This window comes from Malaclemys terrapin, chromosome 3 (genome assembly GCF_027887155.1).
Source record: "Malaclemys terrapin pileata isolate rMalTer1 chromosome 3, rMalTer1.hap1, whole genome shotgun sequence".
Taxonomy (NCBI): domain Eukaryota; kingdom Metazoa; phylum Chordata; order Testudines; family Emydidae; genus Malaclemys; species Malaclemys terrapin.
Window position 1 is genome coordinate 126,301,946 of NC_071507.1, and position 19,414 is coordinate 126,321,359.

Below are 19,414 nucleotides of genomic sequence, written 5' to 3' on the forward strand. Positions count from 1 at the left end.
GGTTCATGAGAATTGACATTTTAGTGAAAGGGGTTCACAGATTGTTAAAGTTTGGGAACCACTGCTCTATAGCAAAGAACCTGTTTTGATGGTCGTCACTAGCCATTGGAACATGATAGATTCCTGCCTTTCCAACACACCATTTGTCAGTTGATTGATTGGATATTATAAGTATCTTTTGTCTCCTTAAAACACATTGATTCTTTAGAGTATACAAACATTAACTTGCCAAGCAAAGATGTGGTATTATATTCTTCTCCTCCCTTTCTTTTTTATTTAAATGCACTGTTTTGTGGTAATAGCTTTTTCTGTTCTCCTGGGCCATTATGGGGTTGATTTGTATTGACTGTCTATTCTGGTTGTAAGCAACACAGTTTTGGTATTACATCCTGCACACCGTGAGCACTCAAGAAGCAATTATAAAAATGTTTTTTAAAACCCTTTTAAAAAAAAATTACACAAAACAAAGGTACTCCACAAACCTAAATTTTGGCCACGAACAACTTCATGACAATGCCGTTTTTCAATGAAGTCTACACATACTTAGGACCAATTTTTCTTTTATGTTAACAGGCACAACTTAGCTGCTTTAATTTAATTTTAATTTGGTCATTGGAGTTTGTATTTATATTTTTAAAATAAAAATAGATGCTGACCTGGACTAATAGGTGGCCCAAGTTGGAGAAACATTTGTCATTTTCTTTAATATTATTAATCTGCTTCATTAACTGAAAGAATATTTCAACAGCTCCTTTGTTAACCAGTTCATTAAGGAGTACTGCATTTCCAGAAATGAATTTTATTGCTCCCAAGCAATAGAGAAAAGCCTCATTGTTTGTTTGTAGATCTTCAAATCTCAGGATCTCCAACAAAGAATCTAAAAAAGAATATTAGTGTTTAGAAAGACTGACATTTATATTTGAACTACTTCAGTCTTAAAAAGATTAACTGCAAAAGAAAACTGGGGTTACAGTGTTTATCATACTTTTCTCATCAATGGATGGGACAAACAAAGTATTTGGATAGAAATCAGGGCTAATTATTGAAATATAAGACATGTATACAAGCTTTGTAGGCACCGTGGTCATCATTAAAATCCTTGGCCAAGATTTGCAAAAACAATTACTGATTTTATTTGCCTCAATTCTTGAATGCTCAACTTGAGACACCTTTAAAAGGGCCTGATTTTCAGAGAGCATATGCTCAGAACTTTCTGAAAATAAGGCCTCTTTAAGATGGCCACCCAAAAACTGAGGCACCTAAAAAATCAATGACTTTTTATTGCAGCGTTCCCTATACACCAGCATTATCAGTAATGTCAGCATAGGCGTGAGCTTAAATTTGCTAGCTAACTGCTGGTGAAGAGACAATAGGAGGAGTAAATGTGCCCAAAATATCATTTTCATCTTGCATTATTTCCTCCATATCTCCCAGTCAAAACTAAGTAAACAGAATTTTGAGGATATTTCTTACTTATTAAACAAACGTGAGGTCAGTTTTTGAACCTTTAATTTCTAGATAACTGGATCAGTTAAAAAGAAACTAACATTAATTTCTGTTTCCAGTCATTTTCAGCATTTTGGTGAAAAGTCAGCTGCTTGTTTTACTAATTCCTGTCGATATTCTGCATGCCAGTAAAACATTTAATAAACAAACAAATAAATCACTGAAACAATAGGAAAAAAAAAACTTTCCAAAGCATTCTTATGTCTTATATCAGCCATTCCTCCATCCACAAATCAATCCAAAGCTATAAACCTTTCCAGCAAAAAACCAAACCAAACCAAAACAAAAAAACAAAAAACACCCCACATTTTTTAACTAAGTAATGAAGAAAGCCATGGGAAGATGGGACCAAAAACTAAACAATGATGCTGACACAGATACGCTTTATCTGTCTATCCTTACTGAATTAAGTTTTAAGTATTTTAGGAGTTCAATAGTACATAAGCATTTGCCTTTTTGATACAATGAATGACTGTGTGTATTTCCGTGAGGAAGGGGAATCACAGCCCTCCAGAAACTAAGAAGAGTGAAGTGGGGGGAGGGGAAGAGGGGGAAGGCAAATTCACTCACAGTGTAACTTCCACAGAGCTACCATCACCACATATACTGATTCAAATTGGATTTTCCAGGGAACAACAGACAAGGAAAGGATTTTTGGTTAAATAGCCTCACTTAATGTCTCAGGGACTTCTTTCTAATCCAGCAATCTGGCAGAACCTCTGGTCTGGCGGGGCCCAATCCTCAGGAAAGCATTGGACGGTCTTTGGCCCACTGATGCCCCATCAGAATTGGGTTCTTGGGAGGCTGTGATAAACTTGTACCCATAGGAAAAAAACACCTTGTGTGGGCTTTTAAGAACTAATCACCAAACAGAGCCCTTTTTGGAGTGAGGGGGTGATCTCTGGTATGCTTATTGTTTTAATATGTTTTCTCTGTAATGCTTTTAAAAGTGCTTGCTTAGAAAGAACTGCGTGATAACTTATAAAACTGCTGGCAAGGAGAGAAGTGAAGCAGAGCTACTTAGGCAGACAGCCTTTGCTGGGGACACCACAGTACAGTCAGGGAACTGTTCAGCCTGGAAATAACCCAGTCAGAAAGGGAGGAGACATGGCTGGGGAGATGGAAGCCTAGAGCGAGTGCCCTTGCTGGACCACACAGAGGGGGAATATAGGTGCAACTACCCTGAACTGAGACACCTTGTGTCTGAACTCTACTGAGTTCCTTGTGGAGTTTTCCTTCCCCGGACCCTTCTCCCATAGGTCTTACAATTGGAAGGGATGATCTGGCCAATCCTGCAAACACACATGCTTAACTTTAAAGAGATGAACAGTCCCATTTACTCCAATGGGAATACTCATTCGTTAAGTTAAGCATGTGTGTGACGTGTTTGAAGGGCCTAAGTCAGGGGTGGGCAAACTTTTTGGCCTGAGGGCCGCATCGGGTTTTGTAAATTGTATGGAGGGACGGTTAGGGGAGGGGGTCGTGGCCTGGCCCCCACCTCCTATCTGCCCCCCCAGGACTCTTGCCCATCCAACCCCCCCTGCTTCCTGACGGTCCCCCCGGGACCTCTGCCCCATCCACACACACCCGCTCCCTGTCCCCTGACCAGCCCCGGACACCCACCGCCCCGTCCAACCCCTCCTCTCATTCCTAATGGCCCCCCCGGAACCCCTGCCCCATCCAACTCCCTGTTCTCCCCCCGCCCCCTATCCACACCTCCGCCCCCAACCACCACCCCTGCCCTCTATCCAACACCCCACCTCCCCCCGCTCCCTGTCCCCTTATCGTGCTGGCTGGAGCCGGGCCACGCCACCACCACCACGCAGCACAGAGACCGGGTCAGGCCGGGCACTGCAGCTGCGCTGCCCCAGGAGCTCACAGCCCCACCACCCAGAGCACTGCGCCGACGGCAGAGCGAGCAAGCTGAGGCTGCAGGGGAGGGGGAACAGTGGGGGATGAGCCGGGGCTAGCCTCTCGGGCCAGGAGCTTGGGGGCTGGCCAGGACAGTCCCACGGGCCGGGCAGGACAGTCCTGCGGGCCGGATTTGGCCCGCAGGCCGTAGTTTGCCCACCTCTTGCTTAAGTTAGTAAGATATGTAAAAGTTTTACTGAAAACAAGAAATTAAAAACAGGATTGCACATCACTCCCATGCTTGTCCATCATGTCCATAATGCTCACATTTTTAGAATACAGTTACAGCTAGTGTCAGCGGTCATAATTTTTCTAAAACATTTGAAGGGCAAGCATTTTTACTACTGTATTTCAACATTTATTTTAGTATATATAAAAATGAATACATACCCAATAGACTATTATTTTGAATGAGCGAATCATTTTTCTCATTTCTACTAATTTTAAATACAAGCTTGCAGACATTGAGCAGATTCTTTCCACTTACTTTCAGCTGCAGAGAGAGAGAAGAGAAAGAAGAGAAACAAAAATCACATGTATATTTTGGGGTAAAAGAAAACATAATATTTTAGAAGTTAAGTACATCATAGTAATCTTGTCAGCATGTGGACTTTCTAAAGTTCCTATAGAAGGTATTGACAAATAATCAGACTGGGCCTGATCTGGGACCAAAGTGAATGGTGATTTTATCACTGACTTCCATAGGACAGAATGAGGTTCAGAGTTCAAAAGTTCTAACACCTCAATATTTAAAACAATTTAAGAAAATTTAAACTACACTACTCTTTAAAAAAATACAAGTCATGCTACTTGGGATCAGTTTTTAAAAGATTTTTATCTGACCAGTTTACAAGGTTTTTTGTTTTAATCATTCTTATAGCATAGAAAAATAATCCCTCTCTCTTTGTTTAAGCAGGATCCACCGTTTATGCAATATAGTGGCCACACAAAAATATGAGAGCTGTATATTAAACTCTATGCTAGAAAATAAAATAGGATATGAAAATGTATTTCACCATGAAAGATGCCCTCAAACTTCAGGGACTATATTAAACAGTTAAGTTCAAGAGGAGAGAAACTTGACAAGAGAAGATGATCAAAGGAAAGAATGCAGGAAACTGTAAAACAGGAACTGAAAGTTGTAAAGATACAATGGCAACCTTTCAGTGTTTTTTTTTTTTTTTTTACTTTCTAATGGAACTCCTAGAATTAGGGCAATACAAATTCATTGCACCTTTGGCTAAAGTACACATGGAGTGGGAAGATCTGGAGAGAATTTTGGGAGTTGGTGTACTGGATAATACTTCAACCGCATTGGGGAAATGACATTTTGTCTATGTCTAAAGCGATTAATATAATAACTCGCCGCAAAAAGGAATATTGTTCTGTGATCTCAGGAGAGGATTATGCAGAAAAAGCAGCAGCAGTGCAGGGAGGGGATGGCCCCAGCCCAGGAGAAGAAAGCAATGTGCAAAGCAGAGAAAAGCAGCAAGCATACAGAGCTAAAGAGGGTGGGGGGAGTTATCCACTGTAACTGTAAAAGCTGTTCAGGTTGTCAACCACCAGTGTTTTGTGGGTAAGCAGAAAGCAGACCCCATACTAGAAAGCATCTGTGGATACATACTCGAGGGGAACCCAGTGAGGGGAAACTAAATTTAGCAGATCAATTGTATCAGGCCGTGTTTTCTTTAAGTTCCCAGTTACAACTATGCTAAATTAATGGATGGGATGGGAAATTGACTAAACTCTCCTTAATCTTAGTAACACATTATGCAAACTATTTCTGTTATGTAAGGTTTTGAATTATATTAATTATAAGGTGTGACCAACAAATCAAAAAAATTTTTTTTTACTGGGAAAGTTATGATGCAAGGTAATTTAACTTTATTTTTGTGTATTTACTAAAAATAAATTGTTACTAAGTATTTGCTCCTTCTCTCTAGTGAGCTGTTTATTGCAAAAGCAAAAGGTAATGATGCTTTTACTTCATTTTACCATTTTCTGAACCCACCACCACAACACAATTCTGCTCAAGCTTCCCTGCCCTTGCAGAGATTACACAACAGGAATGTAATACTCCTATAAGCAGTGACATGCTGTTTCATGCTTGGATCAGAGGACTCATGACATTACCACTGACAAGGAAGTAGAGAATTTCAAAGTCACTTCTGAAACTACATGGGAGCACAAGTATCATTGTCTTACCACAACAATGACCGCGTTCTCTAGCTTGAGTTGTGCTAATAATTCAACATTTAGTTTTCTATTATGTTTAGACTAAAATCTCAGCTTTGGTGTAAAGTTGTAGAAATTACTAATTTTCATTAAGTTTGGAGTCCTAGGTAAACAAAAACAAAATGAAAAAAAGACTGGAAAGGCAGAGTGGTTAGAGCACAGGACATCGAGCTGAAGGATGATCTTGTGCTTTAAGACACTAACCTGGGATTTCAAGAATCAATGCCTAGTTCTGTCAGATTTCCTGTGTGACCCTGGACAAGTCACAATCTCTGTCTCTCCATTCCCTATCAGTATAATGGGGATGTTAATATTTCCATTCTCCCTCTCTTATATGTCTCATCTGTTTAGATTGCAAGCTCTCCAGGGCAGAGACCATCTCTTACTAAGTACATATACTGGACTTAGCACAATGGGGTCCCCAACTCAGCTGGGGACTCTAGATGCTATGGTAATTCAATTAAATAATAAATAATAAAATAAAATAATGAGTCAGAATAGATGGGTATTATTCCTAGTTCGGTCACTGACTTTCTGATTTGGCCTGGAAGTAACTTAACCTCACTCACCCATATGGGGGATATACTTACTCACCATCAATAAAGGTGCTTTGATATCCTCAGATAAAGTTGCTTTATTTAAGTACAAAGTATTATAAAACTGAACTTAATTTCCACTGTCTAGTCTTCTGATTCTTAGCAGATCAAAACACTACAGATCTCTCTACCCTGCAATCACAGGGTGCAAGTCCAGCTCATGTAGACATACCTAAGCTAGCTCAGGCACTGGAGCAGTGACATTCAGGCAGCATGGGCTGTACAATCCCACACAAAATCTTGGATAATTACTCTACTGGCTAGCCCATATTGAAGCCCATGCTGCTGTAACTTTAAATCTAGCTAGGTTGAACATCACAGCAGTAATCTAGCTCAGATATGTCTACACAAGTTTCAATCACACAAAAGTAGATACATCCTTAAAGTATGGAATACTAAATTAGATAAAAGTTTTCAATGGCACATACAGTATACATGAATCACTGCACTCTTTAATATCACTAAATAGTTTAAGAAAAGACCTACATCCAGAATCATTCTTGCCAGTTTCAGGCCAAGTGGGTCTGAACCAATGTCAACTAGTTTATATAATATCTTCAGAAGCGCACTTCTTCTTTTAAATCTCTTTCCAAACATATTTCCTTCTTCCAAGGCTTGATGGAGACTGGTGCAGGCAAGGCAGAGGTTTTCTATATTGTCTTCTATTTGTGGGGATGGAGAGGAAAATAAAGTTAATTATCAAGGCCATCCATTCAATCAACAGATACAGACAGAACACCAAAAAGAGAAATGTTTGCAAAATACCACACAAAATAAGGTACCCAATCAATTTCGTAATGTTCTGATACTTTAATACAAGGGTTTACAAACATTTTTCATACATCAAATCATTTTTATGTTACTCTTTTTAAAACAATAGCTCCTTTTAAGCCAAGTGATTCATAGAGCCAACAGCAACAAGACACATCAAAACATTTGAGGATAAATCTCAAAGGAAACCTTTTTTAACTTGTTAATTAGATTGATGAAATATCAACTAGGACCACTTAACCTGTGGTGAAGCTGGAAGAATTCATTAAAAAGAGTTCCGTCAAATGCTACAGGCAAAAAGGAACTGAGAGCTGAAGAAAGTTATTGTGTTGATAAATCCAACCCACAGGCAGTCATATGCTTGCTGTTGTATGGGCTTCAAAAATAGATTTATATATGAGTTTTCAGAGCTCTTACACACACACCGTAGAGGTTCAAGATGAATGCAAATGGATGTTTAAACAGGCATCCCATCTGCTACTCTGAGTGCCTCTGACATTATTTAGAAACTACCAGAAAATCTCCATCTCTACCACAACCCAATCACTCACATATACTCTACATTAGGAGAAAATAATTTACATGTCTATCTTCTAAACATTAATTTTCTGTTTAAATATTGGATTTTTTCCCCCTTAAGGTTACATCCATTTAGTATTTAAAGTATATCAATGGCAGTACTTGAAATACAGTACTGCCATTATCCACATGTATTTGCACAGGTTGCATTCCTCAGTAGAGGCAGAGTAATACACCAGTGGTTAAAGTAGTTAGCTCAAACAAATAAAAATCAGTATCAAATTAGAAGGTAAAACTCATCTGAACTTCTGAGGCTTACCAAATTGCCCTATGAAAATGGGCTGGCTGGGTAGATGTTTTACAATATTTTTAAAGGATAAAAGGTACTCTTTTTCTATTTCAACTGCTAAAGAACTTTTAAAAATACAATCAAACCATACAAACTAGGACAGGGGAGGGCAAACTTTTTGGCCTGAGGGCCGCATCGGGTTTAGGAAATTGTATGGAGTGCTGTCCAACCCCCCCTGCTCCCTGTCCCCCCGGAACCCCTGCCCCATCCAACCCCACTCTCCTTCCTGATTGCCCCCCGGGACCCCTGATCCCATTCAACCCCCATGTTCCCTGCCCTCTGACTTCCCCGACCCCTATCCACACCCCGAACTCCCCTGCCCTCCATCCAACTCCCCCTGCTCCCTACCCCCTTATTGCGCTGCCTGGAGCACCTGTAATTTGTTAAATGTATAAATATATTACATGAATTATCCCCAAACAAGTATCACAAACACAGAACTTTCAAAGGATTCTTTAAAAAGAAGTCCAACCATGTTAAGGCATGGAAATGCATAGATGTATCCAAACAACCTTAAATCCACCTTATAAAGTACCCATACAATGATGATTAAGGTATTATAGTATTTGTAGTCCCTAAGTCAATTAAATTGATTTTTAAAGACACATTAGATTTTCTTCCCTGATGGTGTCACCACAGGCTGGAGTCATTATTGAATTAGTAACCTCACCTCTAGAGTTAAAGGTCCATTATCTGTGCATTTCCAGATCTTAATACGTTTGGATTTCTTTTAAGATTATATCACCAATATGTACTTCAATCCTTCTCCAGTTATTCATAGTTTTTATACAGGATTTTCCTTTTTAAAATAAAAATATTAAAAGTTTCATACATGAACACTAAACAAGAAACCCAAACTAATGTTACTCTGTGATATTTCTAATGGATTTCAAGATATGTAGTATCAATCTTTATATTTTACATATTATATGTAATTTTAACTTTTTGGGCTAGATTCAGCAGTACATTCTGGCTAATTTACGCAAATCGGAAGCAGCATAAAATGACCAGAGGGTACTAGTCAGTTTCCCCCAGGTCCTACTCCCCACATTCCACTATGCACACCTCTCCCATAATTTCTCTTCTTCCCACCCCCATACTTGCCTACTCACACTCCTCCTCATTTCCTGTCTCCTCCTGCCACCCACCCACTAATTTGTCCCAGTTACCCTCTCCACTGAGTAGATCTAGCAGCCTAGAGCCGGCACAGTTCTCTGGAAGTGGCTCCTAGACAGGGGGGTTCAGGGAGTCACCGTGCACCACCGCCCACAGGCACCACCCCTGCAGCTCCCATTGGCCTCAGTTCCCGGTCAGCAGGAGCTGCGGAGTCCCCTCTCCCCCCCTGGGGCCGTAGGGCCGTTCCAGCCGCTTCTGGGAGAAGCGCAGAGTGAGGGCGGGCAGGAAGCCTGCTTTAGCTGCGCTGTGCTGCTGGTGGCGGCAGCCAGGAGCCCCCGGGGCCTTTTAAATTGCCTGGGCCCCTGGGAAATTGTCCCCTTTGCCCCCTGCATTGGCGGGTCTGCTGTGCACTCTCTAGAAGGATCAGTCAAAATTGCAATCACTGCATCCAATGAAGCGCAATGACTATTCTACTTCTTAGAAATGGAAGTTGTTCGTAACTCTGAACAAAATGTTATGGCTGTTCTTTCAAAAGTTTACAAATGAACATTGACTTAATACAGCTTTGAAACTTTACTATGCAGAAGAAAAATGCTGCTTTCCCTTTATTTTTTAGTAGTTTATGTTTAACACTGTACTACACTGTATTTGCTTTTTTTTTTTTTTTTTTTTTTTTTTGTGTCATTGTCTGCTGCTCCCTGAATGCATACTGCCGGATCCGAACGAGGTGTGTGGTTGACTGGTCAGTTTGTAACTCTGGTGTTCGTAACTCTGAGGTTCTACCCTATATGGTTGTATAAAAACAAACTCTAAACAAATGTTGCATTACTAATAGATCCACTCCTTTAAATTATGGAATTCCTGAACTGACTTAGAAATAAATACTGTAACTGTGCAGTGAAGGCCCAAATAAAGGAAGTATAGCATGGAACTAAAAGAGGGGATGACTGCCATTCTAGCTTTAGTCAACAAGAACATTAAAGAAACAGAAAATTGTTACTTTGAGTGCTTCATAGTACTGTATTCATCTATCAATTGGTGGGAAAGGAGCAAAGACAGATTTTTAAAAAGGAGAAAATAGACTATTTAAAAAATTAAAAATATGTTCTTGTTCTAATATATGCAAGTGTAAGATCCACTCCATCTTTATACTCTGAAAAAGGAGAAGCTTCTTCTTCAACACCATCCCACTCTCCAAACCCTCTAACTAGCTGGCTTCCATTAGGCTACCTTAATTTAAATTAAGAGATGGAATAGGTGGCAGTTTCAAGCTTTCTGTCTAGTGCTCTTCCGTAAATCAGCTGATGAAAGTGACATACAGGCCAAGGGCACTGGAACAGGTGGGGCTGGGAGTCATGCCTCCCCCACCCACTTTTTACCGAGCGTAAGGGTGAGCAATGGAGAAGTGGGTGAAGAGGAGCAAGCAGAGGGCGGGGTCTGGGGGGGGGGAGCAGTGGTGTGGGAGCAGGGCTCCGGGGGAAGGGATAGTGCGAGGGTGGAGGCTTGGGGAGAAGGAGCAGTGGGGGGCAGAGCCTCAGGGAGAAGGGGTGGTGCAGCGTCGGGGCAGGAGGGGGGAGGCGGAGCCACAGTTCAGGCACACAAAGCCCCCCCCCACCACTACACACATACTTTTAGGGACCTTCTGCTGCTCCTGATACAGGCAGAGTATATCCTTTATTCTTAAATCAGAGGTTCTCAAACTGTGGTCCGCGGATAGTTCCCTCTAAGGTGTGCACCTGGGTTGCCGCACATGAGAAAATGAAGGGCCACCCATCTAATTAGTGGAGGCATAGGCATGGCTCCACTAATTGGGTGCCTGGACCCTGAAGAAGATGTACATGTAAGGTGAGGTGGTGGCCTTGTGTGGAATACGGGATGGGTGGGAGGGGGCAGTGGGGTGAGAAGAGGGGTTGGGGGGAATCTGGGACATGCAGGGCTGAGGCAGCCAGAGAAAGAGACAGGGGTAAGAAACCGATATCGGCCCGTATGCAGCCAACGTTAAAGCTTTAACATCGCGGCCCCTTCCCAGCCTCAGCTCTGTGGCGAGGGAGAGACCCCCCCCTCCTTCCCAAACCCAGTTCGGGGGCTGCTGCAGCGGGGTAGAGAGAGCACATCCATCGCACTAGAAAGGTAAGACTACTGATATTAAAATATGAGATGTGTGCTTTTATTTGTAGAACAAAAAAAAGTTAATTATTATCTAGGGTTTTTTTTTATATATAGTGCTTTTATCTAAAGCACTTTACAATAGTTAGCTAACTGTACAAACAGCATTTGGAAAAATCATTAAGTGGTCCGCTGAGATCCTCAGCAATTTTCAAGTAGTCTTCAAAAAAAAAAAAAAAAAAAAAAAAAAAAGTTTGAGAACCACTGTCCTATATGATTAAGCATTTTGGGCCATTTTCTCTATTGCCTTGCACACATGTAATTATTTACACGTGTGCAAAGTTTGTGTAAAACAATATTCTGATTTTGCAATATTTTATACACAAGGTTGCCCAGGTGTAAATGTAGCACAAAATAAGGCATTTTAACTTTACACACACTTCTAACATGCCTGTGAAAGATAACAAGGGTGTCTTCATATACTCCGATTGAGATAATGGAATTTTAAAATTCCATTAAGGAAAGAAATTAGCAACAATTTTGTATAAAAGCAACTTTAAATGGGTTGACTTGTATGTGAGTCATGAGTGAGGAAATTCAAAATTAAGCCTTCCTCGCCATACTCAATTTGCAATGTAAAATGTGTATTCACTATTACTGAAATATCCAAGAAATATTACCTACCATTCTCTAATTCATACACAATTGGTACAATCTTTACATTCCAGTAGTTTTCTTCCTCTTCAGTTTCGTTTACTCTTGAGTCATTCTCTGAGCCTTTAAAGTACATTTAAAACATAATCATATATTAGGTGGAGTTTTTAACTGCAGCACAAATAAACTTTTACAAGTATTTTATGCACCAGGTTAATTGAAAACGTTGCAATTTGCTAACTTCTGATTTGTCCTCCAATCCATTTTTTTAAATTTAAACTCTCTCAAAAATAAGCCCTTCAAACAGAAATCAGATTGGATGCCTTTCTAAAAGGTATGCTCTGGTTCAATCAGAAGCCGAGGATCAAGATCAAGCCTTGATAAAGCAGCACTGGTGAAATTCTATGACCTGTGTTATACAAGTCAAACTGTATTATCATAATGGTTCCTTCTGGCCTTCAGATCGATGAAGCTATTAACTAAATTGGCAAAATTGTGGTAAATAACGTCTTATAGCATTATTATAATAGTGACCAGAGGTCTTCTTTGATTACAGGGTTGAAGTACCAATGAAGGAAGGACCATTTCCCTCAACTCAGAAATCCCACTCTTTATACCCTCCATCCAAAATCTAGCAGAATAACCTGGATTAGGAATAATATGCCTTCACATGATCTGTACAGTGTTAATTACAGCCAGCTGATCAGAATGCTCAAGAGAGAGTTTGGTAGTGCTATCACTTTTGGCCCAAGCAGTTAGACAATATTTGCTGTGTCATGGGTTGTTAGAAAAAATGTATGAGAATAATGTATATTCTTTGATGCAATCATTATTTACAAATGTTAGCCAATACATATAGGTTAGGCATTGTATACACCACTTTAACAGGTATTAATTGCATGGTATTAAGAGAGTATACAATATATATATTTATATTTATAAATGGTGGGAAGTTATGTTAACTGAATGTATTATGCGCTCCCAACAATTCTGTTCACTCATGTCAAGTATACCACCATATTTTGCAAAGCTGAAGTCAGTTTTGGACTTGGAAAATAAGAAACTTGTCAAAGGAAAAATACATTAATGCAGGGGTCGGCAACCTTTCAGAGGTGTTGTGCCGAGTCTTCATTTATTCACTCTAATTTAAGGTTTTGCATGCCAGTAATACATTTTAACATTTTTAGAATGTCTCTTTCTACAAGTCTATAATACATAACTAAACTATTGTTGTATGTAAAGTAAATAAGGTTTTTAAAATGTTTAAGAAGCTTCATTTAAAATTAAATTAAAATGCAGAGCCCCCCGGACCAGTGGCCAGGAACTGGGCAGTGTGAGTGCCACTGAAAATCAGCTGACATGCCGCCTTCGGCACGCCTGTCATAGGTTGCCTACTCCTGCATTAATGTTTTGCCCCAGTACAAACTGGGGAGATACCTTCACAGACTAGTATGTGGACTACTCGTATCCAAAAGAAAGATAAGGAAGGTACAGAATAACTGGGACAAACTGGTGGGTTGGATTTTAGTGATGTGTAGAGAGTTTTGTAACTTGTAAAATTGTAAAAAACTGGGTGACCGGACAACAAAATGGCAGGTAAAATTCAATTTTGATAAGTGCAAAGTAATGCACGTTAGAAAACAAAATCCCAACCATACATACAAAATGATGGGATCTAAATTAACTGTTCGAGATCTTTCTTGAGTTGTGAGTCATCATAGCTAGTTCTCTGAAAATATCTGCTCAACATGCAGCAGCAGTCAAAAAAACTAACAGAATGTTAGCCAGTTAGGCCAGATCAGATGAGAAACATTCACATAAAAAAGAATCTGACACATCAGAAAAGGGCAGACAAATAAAACAGTGACAAGTTTTTAAAGTGCTTGTACACAAATGCTAGACGTCTAAATAATAAGATGGGTGAACTAGAGTGCCTCATGTTAAAGGAGGATATTGATATAATAGGCATCACAGAAACCTGGTGGAGTGGGGATAATCCATGGGACACAATCATTCTGGGGTACAAAATATATCAGAATGACAGAACATGTCATGCGGGGGGGGGGGGGGGAGGTGGCACTATATGTGAAAGAAAATGTAGAATCAAATGAAGTAAAAATCTTAAATGAATCCACATGTTCCATAGAATCTCTATTGATAGTTGATAATTGATAATTCCATGCTCTAATAAGAATATAACAGTAGGGATCTATTACCCACCACCTGACCAGGACAGTGATAGTGACGATGAAATGCTAAGGGAGATTAGAGAGGCTATCAAAATAAAGAATTCAATAATAGTGGGGGATTTCAATTATCCCCATATTGACTGGGTACATCTCACCTCAGGATGAAATGCAGAGGCAAAATTTCTCGATACTTTAAATGACTGCTTCTTGGAGCAGCTGGTACAGGAACTCACAAGGGGAGTGGCAATTCTCGATTTAGCCCTGAGTGGAGCGCAGGATCTGGTCCAAAAGGTAACTATAACAGGACCGCTTGGAAATAGTGACCATATCATCATAACATTTAACATTCCTGTGGTGGGAAGAACACCTCAACAGCCCAACACTGTGGCATTTAATTTCAGAAAGGGGAACTATGCAAAAAATGAGGTTAGTTAAACAGAAATTAAAAGGTACAGTGACTAGAGTGAAATCCCTGCAAGCTGCATGGGCACTTTTCAAAGACACTATAATAGAGGCCCAACTTGAATGTATACGCCAAATTAAAAAAAAAAAAAAAAAAACAGTAAAAGAACTACAACCATTGCTTAACAATCACGTAAAAGCAGCACTGAGAGATAAAAAGGCATCTTTTAAAAAGTGGAAGTCAAATCCTAGTGAGGTAAATAGAAAGGACCATAAACACTGCCAAATTAAGTGTAAAAAATGTAATAAGAAAAGCCAAAAAGGAGGTTGAAGAACAGCTAGCCAAAAACTCAAAAGGCAATAACAAAATGTTTTTTAAGTACATCAGAAGCAGGAAGCTAAACAACCAGTGGGGACCCTGGACGATCGAGATACAAAAGGAGCATTTAAAGACAATAAAGTCATTGCAGAGAAACTAAATGAATTCTTTGCTTAGTCTTCACAGCTGAGGATGTTAGGGAGATTCCCAAACCTGAGCCATCCTTTGTAGGTGACAAATCTGAGGAATTGTCACAGATTGAAATGTCAATAGAGGTGGTTTTGGAATTAATTGATAAAAACTTAACAGTAACAAGTCATCGGGACCAGATGGCATTCACCCAAGAGTTCTGAAAGAACTCAAATGTGAAATTGCGGAACTATTAACTATGATTTGTAACCTGTCCTTTAAAACGGTTTCTGTACCCAATGACTGGAAGATAGCTAATGTAATGCCAATATTTAAAAAGGGCTCTAGAGGTGATCCCGGCAATTACAGACTGGTAAGTCTAACGTCAATACCAGACAGATTAGTTGAAACAATAGTAAAGAATAAAATTGTCAGACACATATAAGAACATAACTTGTTGGGCAAAAGTCAACATGGTTTCTGTAAAGGGAAATCATGTTTTACTAATCTATTAGAGTTCTCTGAAGGGGTCAACAAACATGTAGACAAGGGGGATCCAGTGGACATAGTGTACTTAGATTGCCAGAAAGCCTTTGACAAGGTCCCTCACCAAAGGCTCTCACGTAAATTAAGTTGTCATGGGATAAGAGGGAAGATCCTTTCATGGACTGAGAACTGGTTAAAAGATAGGGAACAAAGGGTAGGAATAAACGGTAAATTTTCAGAATGGAGAGGGGTAACTAGTGGTGTTACCCAAGGGTCACTCCTAGGACCAAACCTATTCAACTTATTCATAAATGATCTGGAGAAAGGGGTAAACAGTGAAGTGGCAAAGTTTGCAGATGATACTAAACTGCTCAAGATAGTTAAGACCAAAGCAGACTGTGAAGAACTTCAAAAAGATCTCACAAAACTAAGTGATTGGGCAACAAAATGGCAAATGAAATTTAACATGGATAAATGTAAAGTAATGCCCATTGGAAAAAATAACCCCAACTATACATACAACATGATAGGGGCTAATTTAGCTACAACTAATCAGGAAAGAGATCTTGGAGTCATCGTGGATAATTCTCGGAAGACGTCCACGCAGTGTGCAGTGGCAGTCAAAAAAGCAAACAGGATGTTAGGAATCATTCAAAAAGGGATAGAGAATAAGATGGAGAATATCTTATTGCCCTTATATAAATCCATGGTACGCCCACATCTTGAATACTGCGTACAGATGTGGTCTCCTCATCTCAAAAAAAGATATACTGGCATTAGAAAAGGTTCAGAGAAGGGCAACTAAAATTATTAGGGGTTTGGAACGGGTCCCATATGAGGAGAGATTAAAGAGGCTAGGACTTTTCAGCTTGGAAAAAGAGGAGACTAAGAGGGGATATGATAGAGGTATATAAAATCATGAATAGTGTAGAAAAAGTGAATAGGGAAGTGTTATTTACCCCTTCACATAACACAAGATCCTAGGGTCACCCCATGAAATTAATAGGCTGCAGATTTAAAATAAACAAGGAAGTACTTCTTCATACAGCACAGAGCCTGTGGAACTCATTGCCAGGGGATATTGTGAAGGCCAGAAGTATAACTGGGTTAAAAAAAGAATTAGATAAGTTCATGGAGGATAGTGGCTAATAGCCATTGATGGACCTATGGTCAGTGATGCAACCCCATACTCTGGGTGTCCCAAAACCTCTGACTGGCAGAAGCTGGGACTGGACAATGGGGGATGGCTCACCTGATAATTGCCTTATTCTATTCATTCCCTCGCAATCATCTGGCACTGGCCACTGATGGAAGACACCCTTGCCACCCTACAGCTCTGTTTCTGACTGGCCTGGCAATGAGGCCTGTATTTTGGGTGCTGTCTCCTGTCATCTCAGCTATCTTACTCTAAAAATGAACTTAACTGCTTCTTACGTTTATCCTGAATGAAAGGCAACTGTAATGCCCACTGGTTTCACTGAGGTTTCACCCAACCTCCATTATAAACAGTATATATCCAAAAAACAGGTGAGACTCACAAATGTTACGTTTTTGATATCAAGATATATCTTCAAATTAGAACACACAATATAAATGTTTCTCTCCCTGAGACTTAAGCTAAGTGGAGTGTGTCTGGTGGTGGTGGTGGCGGCATAGATGCTGTGTGGAGTACCTCAAAACTGAAGTGGATATTTTCAAAAGTACCTCAGGGATTTAGAAACACAAGTATCATTGATTTTCAATGGGATTTGTGCTCCTAAATCCTTTAAGCGCTTTTTAAAATCTTATCACTAGCTCCAATGGCGACATCTTGAAGGCAGCAGTAAGCTTGCTCTACAGGAAACAGAAAAAGGTTCAGAGAGGATGGCTGTTAAAGGAGAGAAGAGGATTTTGTGAGGATTTAAAAAAATCACGTTGCTAAGGCTCCTGAAAATTTTCTTGTACCTTGTTATTGGCTAGTTTCAAGGTGAACGATCTGTAGTATATTATTTTAGCTAATGATGAACCTCAAATATCTGAGAATTTTCAAACATAATATTTTGACTCCTTTCCTCCATTAATATAAAATATCCTTAAAATACTAATCCACAGCCCAGAGGAGTGCTATCAAACAAGCGACTAGAAACTGAATCTTGAATTAAGTTTTTTCACTTCCCATATTGACAGGAATTACGAGCAGTGTGGAGGTGGGGCACTTGGTTCTTAGGGGAATTTTGGGGAAAAAATAACTCTAAATTGGTTTACAGCAGCGTCAATTGACCAGAGACATAACTCACTCAGTTCCAATCCTCTTGGCGAGAGAAGAACAACACTGAGAAGGTAGTGGGGACTGTACTTAAAGAGTAGATTGTACAAAATGACAACCAAAACCTTAAACAATCTCCATGAAGGTGCAGTGAGTTCTACCAAATTCTCTGCAGACATGAAGCCTGCAGTCTAGACTCCATCATAGTGTCCCACATCTTCTGGCCTCCTCTGAAGCCATTATGAAAAAGGGTCGGACTGGTCAGATCCCAGGAGCTAAGAACACCCCCAGCATGGGGAAGTCCTTAGCTGGTACAGTGACTGTTCCAAAGCCCGCTGAAGTCAGTGGGAGCCTATTGACTTCACTGGGCTTTGGATCAGGTCCATAGAGAGAGTTCCTCCCTTATCACCCTTGCACAGAGAATGAGAGAGGGTAAAGAAAAACACCAATAAGTGCTCTGGCTATTCTCTCCTGGTGGACAGCTCTTAAGGATAGTGTAGAGTGTCGCAACCCTATGCTCAGACATGGCGTCTGGATGGCCAATTGTCGGTCAATGGGTCACGTTGGTGTTGTGTGCAACACATTGGTGTCGTGTGCACCGTCGTAGTGCCGTGTGCCTATTCACGAACCTTCTGCCTGGTCAATTGTAGGTCACATTGATACAGTGTGCTACAATACCGGCGTTTCGTGTGAATAAACTTAGTGTGCCGGGTGCAGTACCTGTTGACGTAGAGGGCACCAGCTCGGAACCCAGTTGGTGTAGGAGCTGGGGACCAATCAAATGCTGGCACGAGTAAGGGTCTTCGAATAAAACTATGTCCCGCGCCAAAATCAGGAGGAGTGTCCGCGTGTTAGCTGAAAGGCCTGATCACTCTTTCAGCCAGGGTCTCCTCCGGATTGAGCCAGCTCGTGTCGTGTCGTTTCGGATTACATCCCGTCATGCCCCTGGTGTCTGTATTGCTGGTCAGCTGTGCTTGGAGTGTGGTACGTGTATTTTAATTTTTGTAAATATTTTGCTTGCTTGGCCTCTCCTCTTTTTCTCCTTCCTTACTTGGTACCAGATCTCGTGTATAGTATATAGGGGACGAATTGTTGTATTAATTGCTATTGTGGTCAGTTGGTGTATTTCATGGGATTCAATTAATGCATGTATAGTTTACCCAGTTTTGTATGTCTGTTCTGGTTTTTAGTGAACAGTTGATTATAGATCATTCAGTTCTTCATTGTTGGATGTAAATAGACTGTTTCAAGTTACATATATTACTGTTCTGGTGATACTTTTGGTTGATCACGTGTTCCTATCTGAATTAGAGTTGTGTGAACATTTTGCTCTGATAGTATTGTTAGTTGGTAAAAGTACTCCTCCCCAGCCCAAATTGTAATTCATTCCCCATTAATAAACAATCACCTGTTTTGAATTGCAGTCTGTCTTTGTTTCAATTTTCCTCCTTCACCCAAATACTCATTCGAACCTGCATTGGTCTCGGACATAGAGCAGTCTCCCAGCACTCTGCAGAGCAGAGACTGGATGTAACAGGAAATGTGGGCGACTGTATTTAGTAAATCTTGTGGCATGTTCCTCTTATTTCAAGATTATTCAAACTCTGTTGTAAATCAGTCTTTTTTTTAATCTCAATGTCAATCACAGAATCCAAAGAAACAGTAGTTACAATAAATTTCTAGTTCAAGATTACTTTCAGGGTTTACTTTAAAAAAAATAGCTGGAAAACAAAGTTCAGACATTGGAGCACTTTATTCAACAAAGTAATCTGTGAATACCAGAGTATTAGACAGACAAGGAGGGTGAGGTAATACATTTTATTGGCCCAACTTCTGTTGGTGAAAGAGACAAGCTTTCAAGCTATACAGAGCTCTTTTTCA

The 19,414-nt window shown here is 40.2% G+C and overlaps 1 protein-coding gene across 2 annotated transcripts in view; it reads right to left on the bottom strand.

The window, feature by feature from the left end:
• ARMC2 (armadillo repeat containing 2) overlaps positions 1–19,414 on the bottom strand; it is a 111,198-nt gene that overhangs the window by 49,843 nt on the left and 41,941 nt on the right. For both annotated transcript variants that reach the window (XM_054021738.1, XM_054021737.1), the window contains 4 exons: positions 11,794–11,886; positions 6,735–6,910; positions 3,808–3,910; positions 657–877 (listed from right to left, as the gene is read on the bottom strand). In XM_054021738.1, the coding sequence (XP_053877713.1) occupies positions 657–877; positions 3,808–3,910; positions 6,735–6,910; positions 11,794–11,886 (593 nt within the window). The remainder of the gene's footprint in view (positions 1–656; positions 878–3,807; positions 3,911–6,734; positions 6,911–11,793; positions 11,887–19,414) is intronic.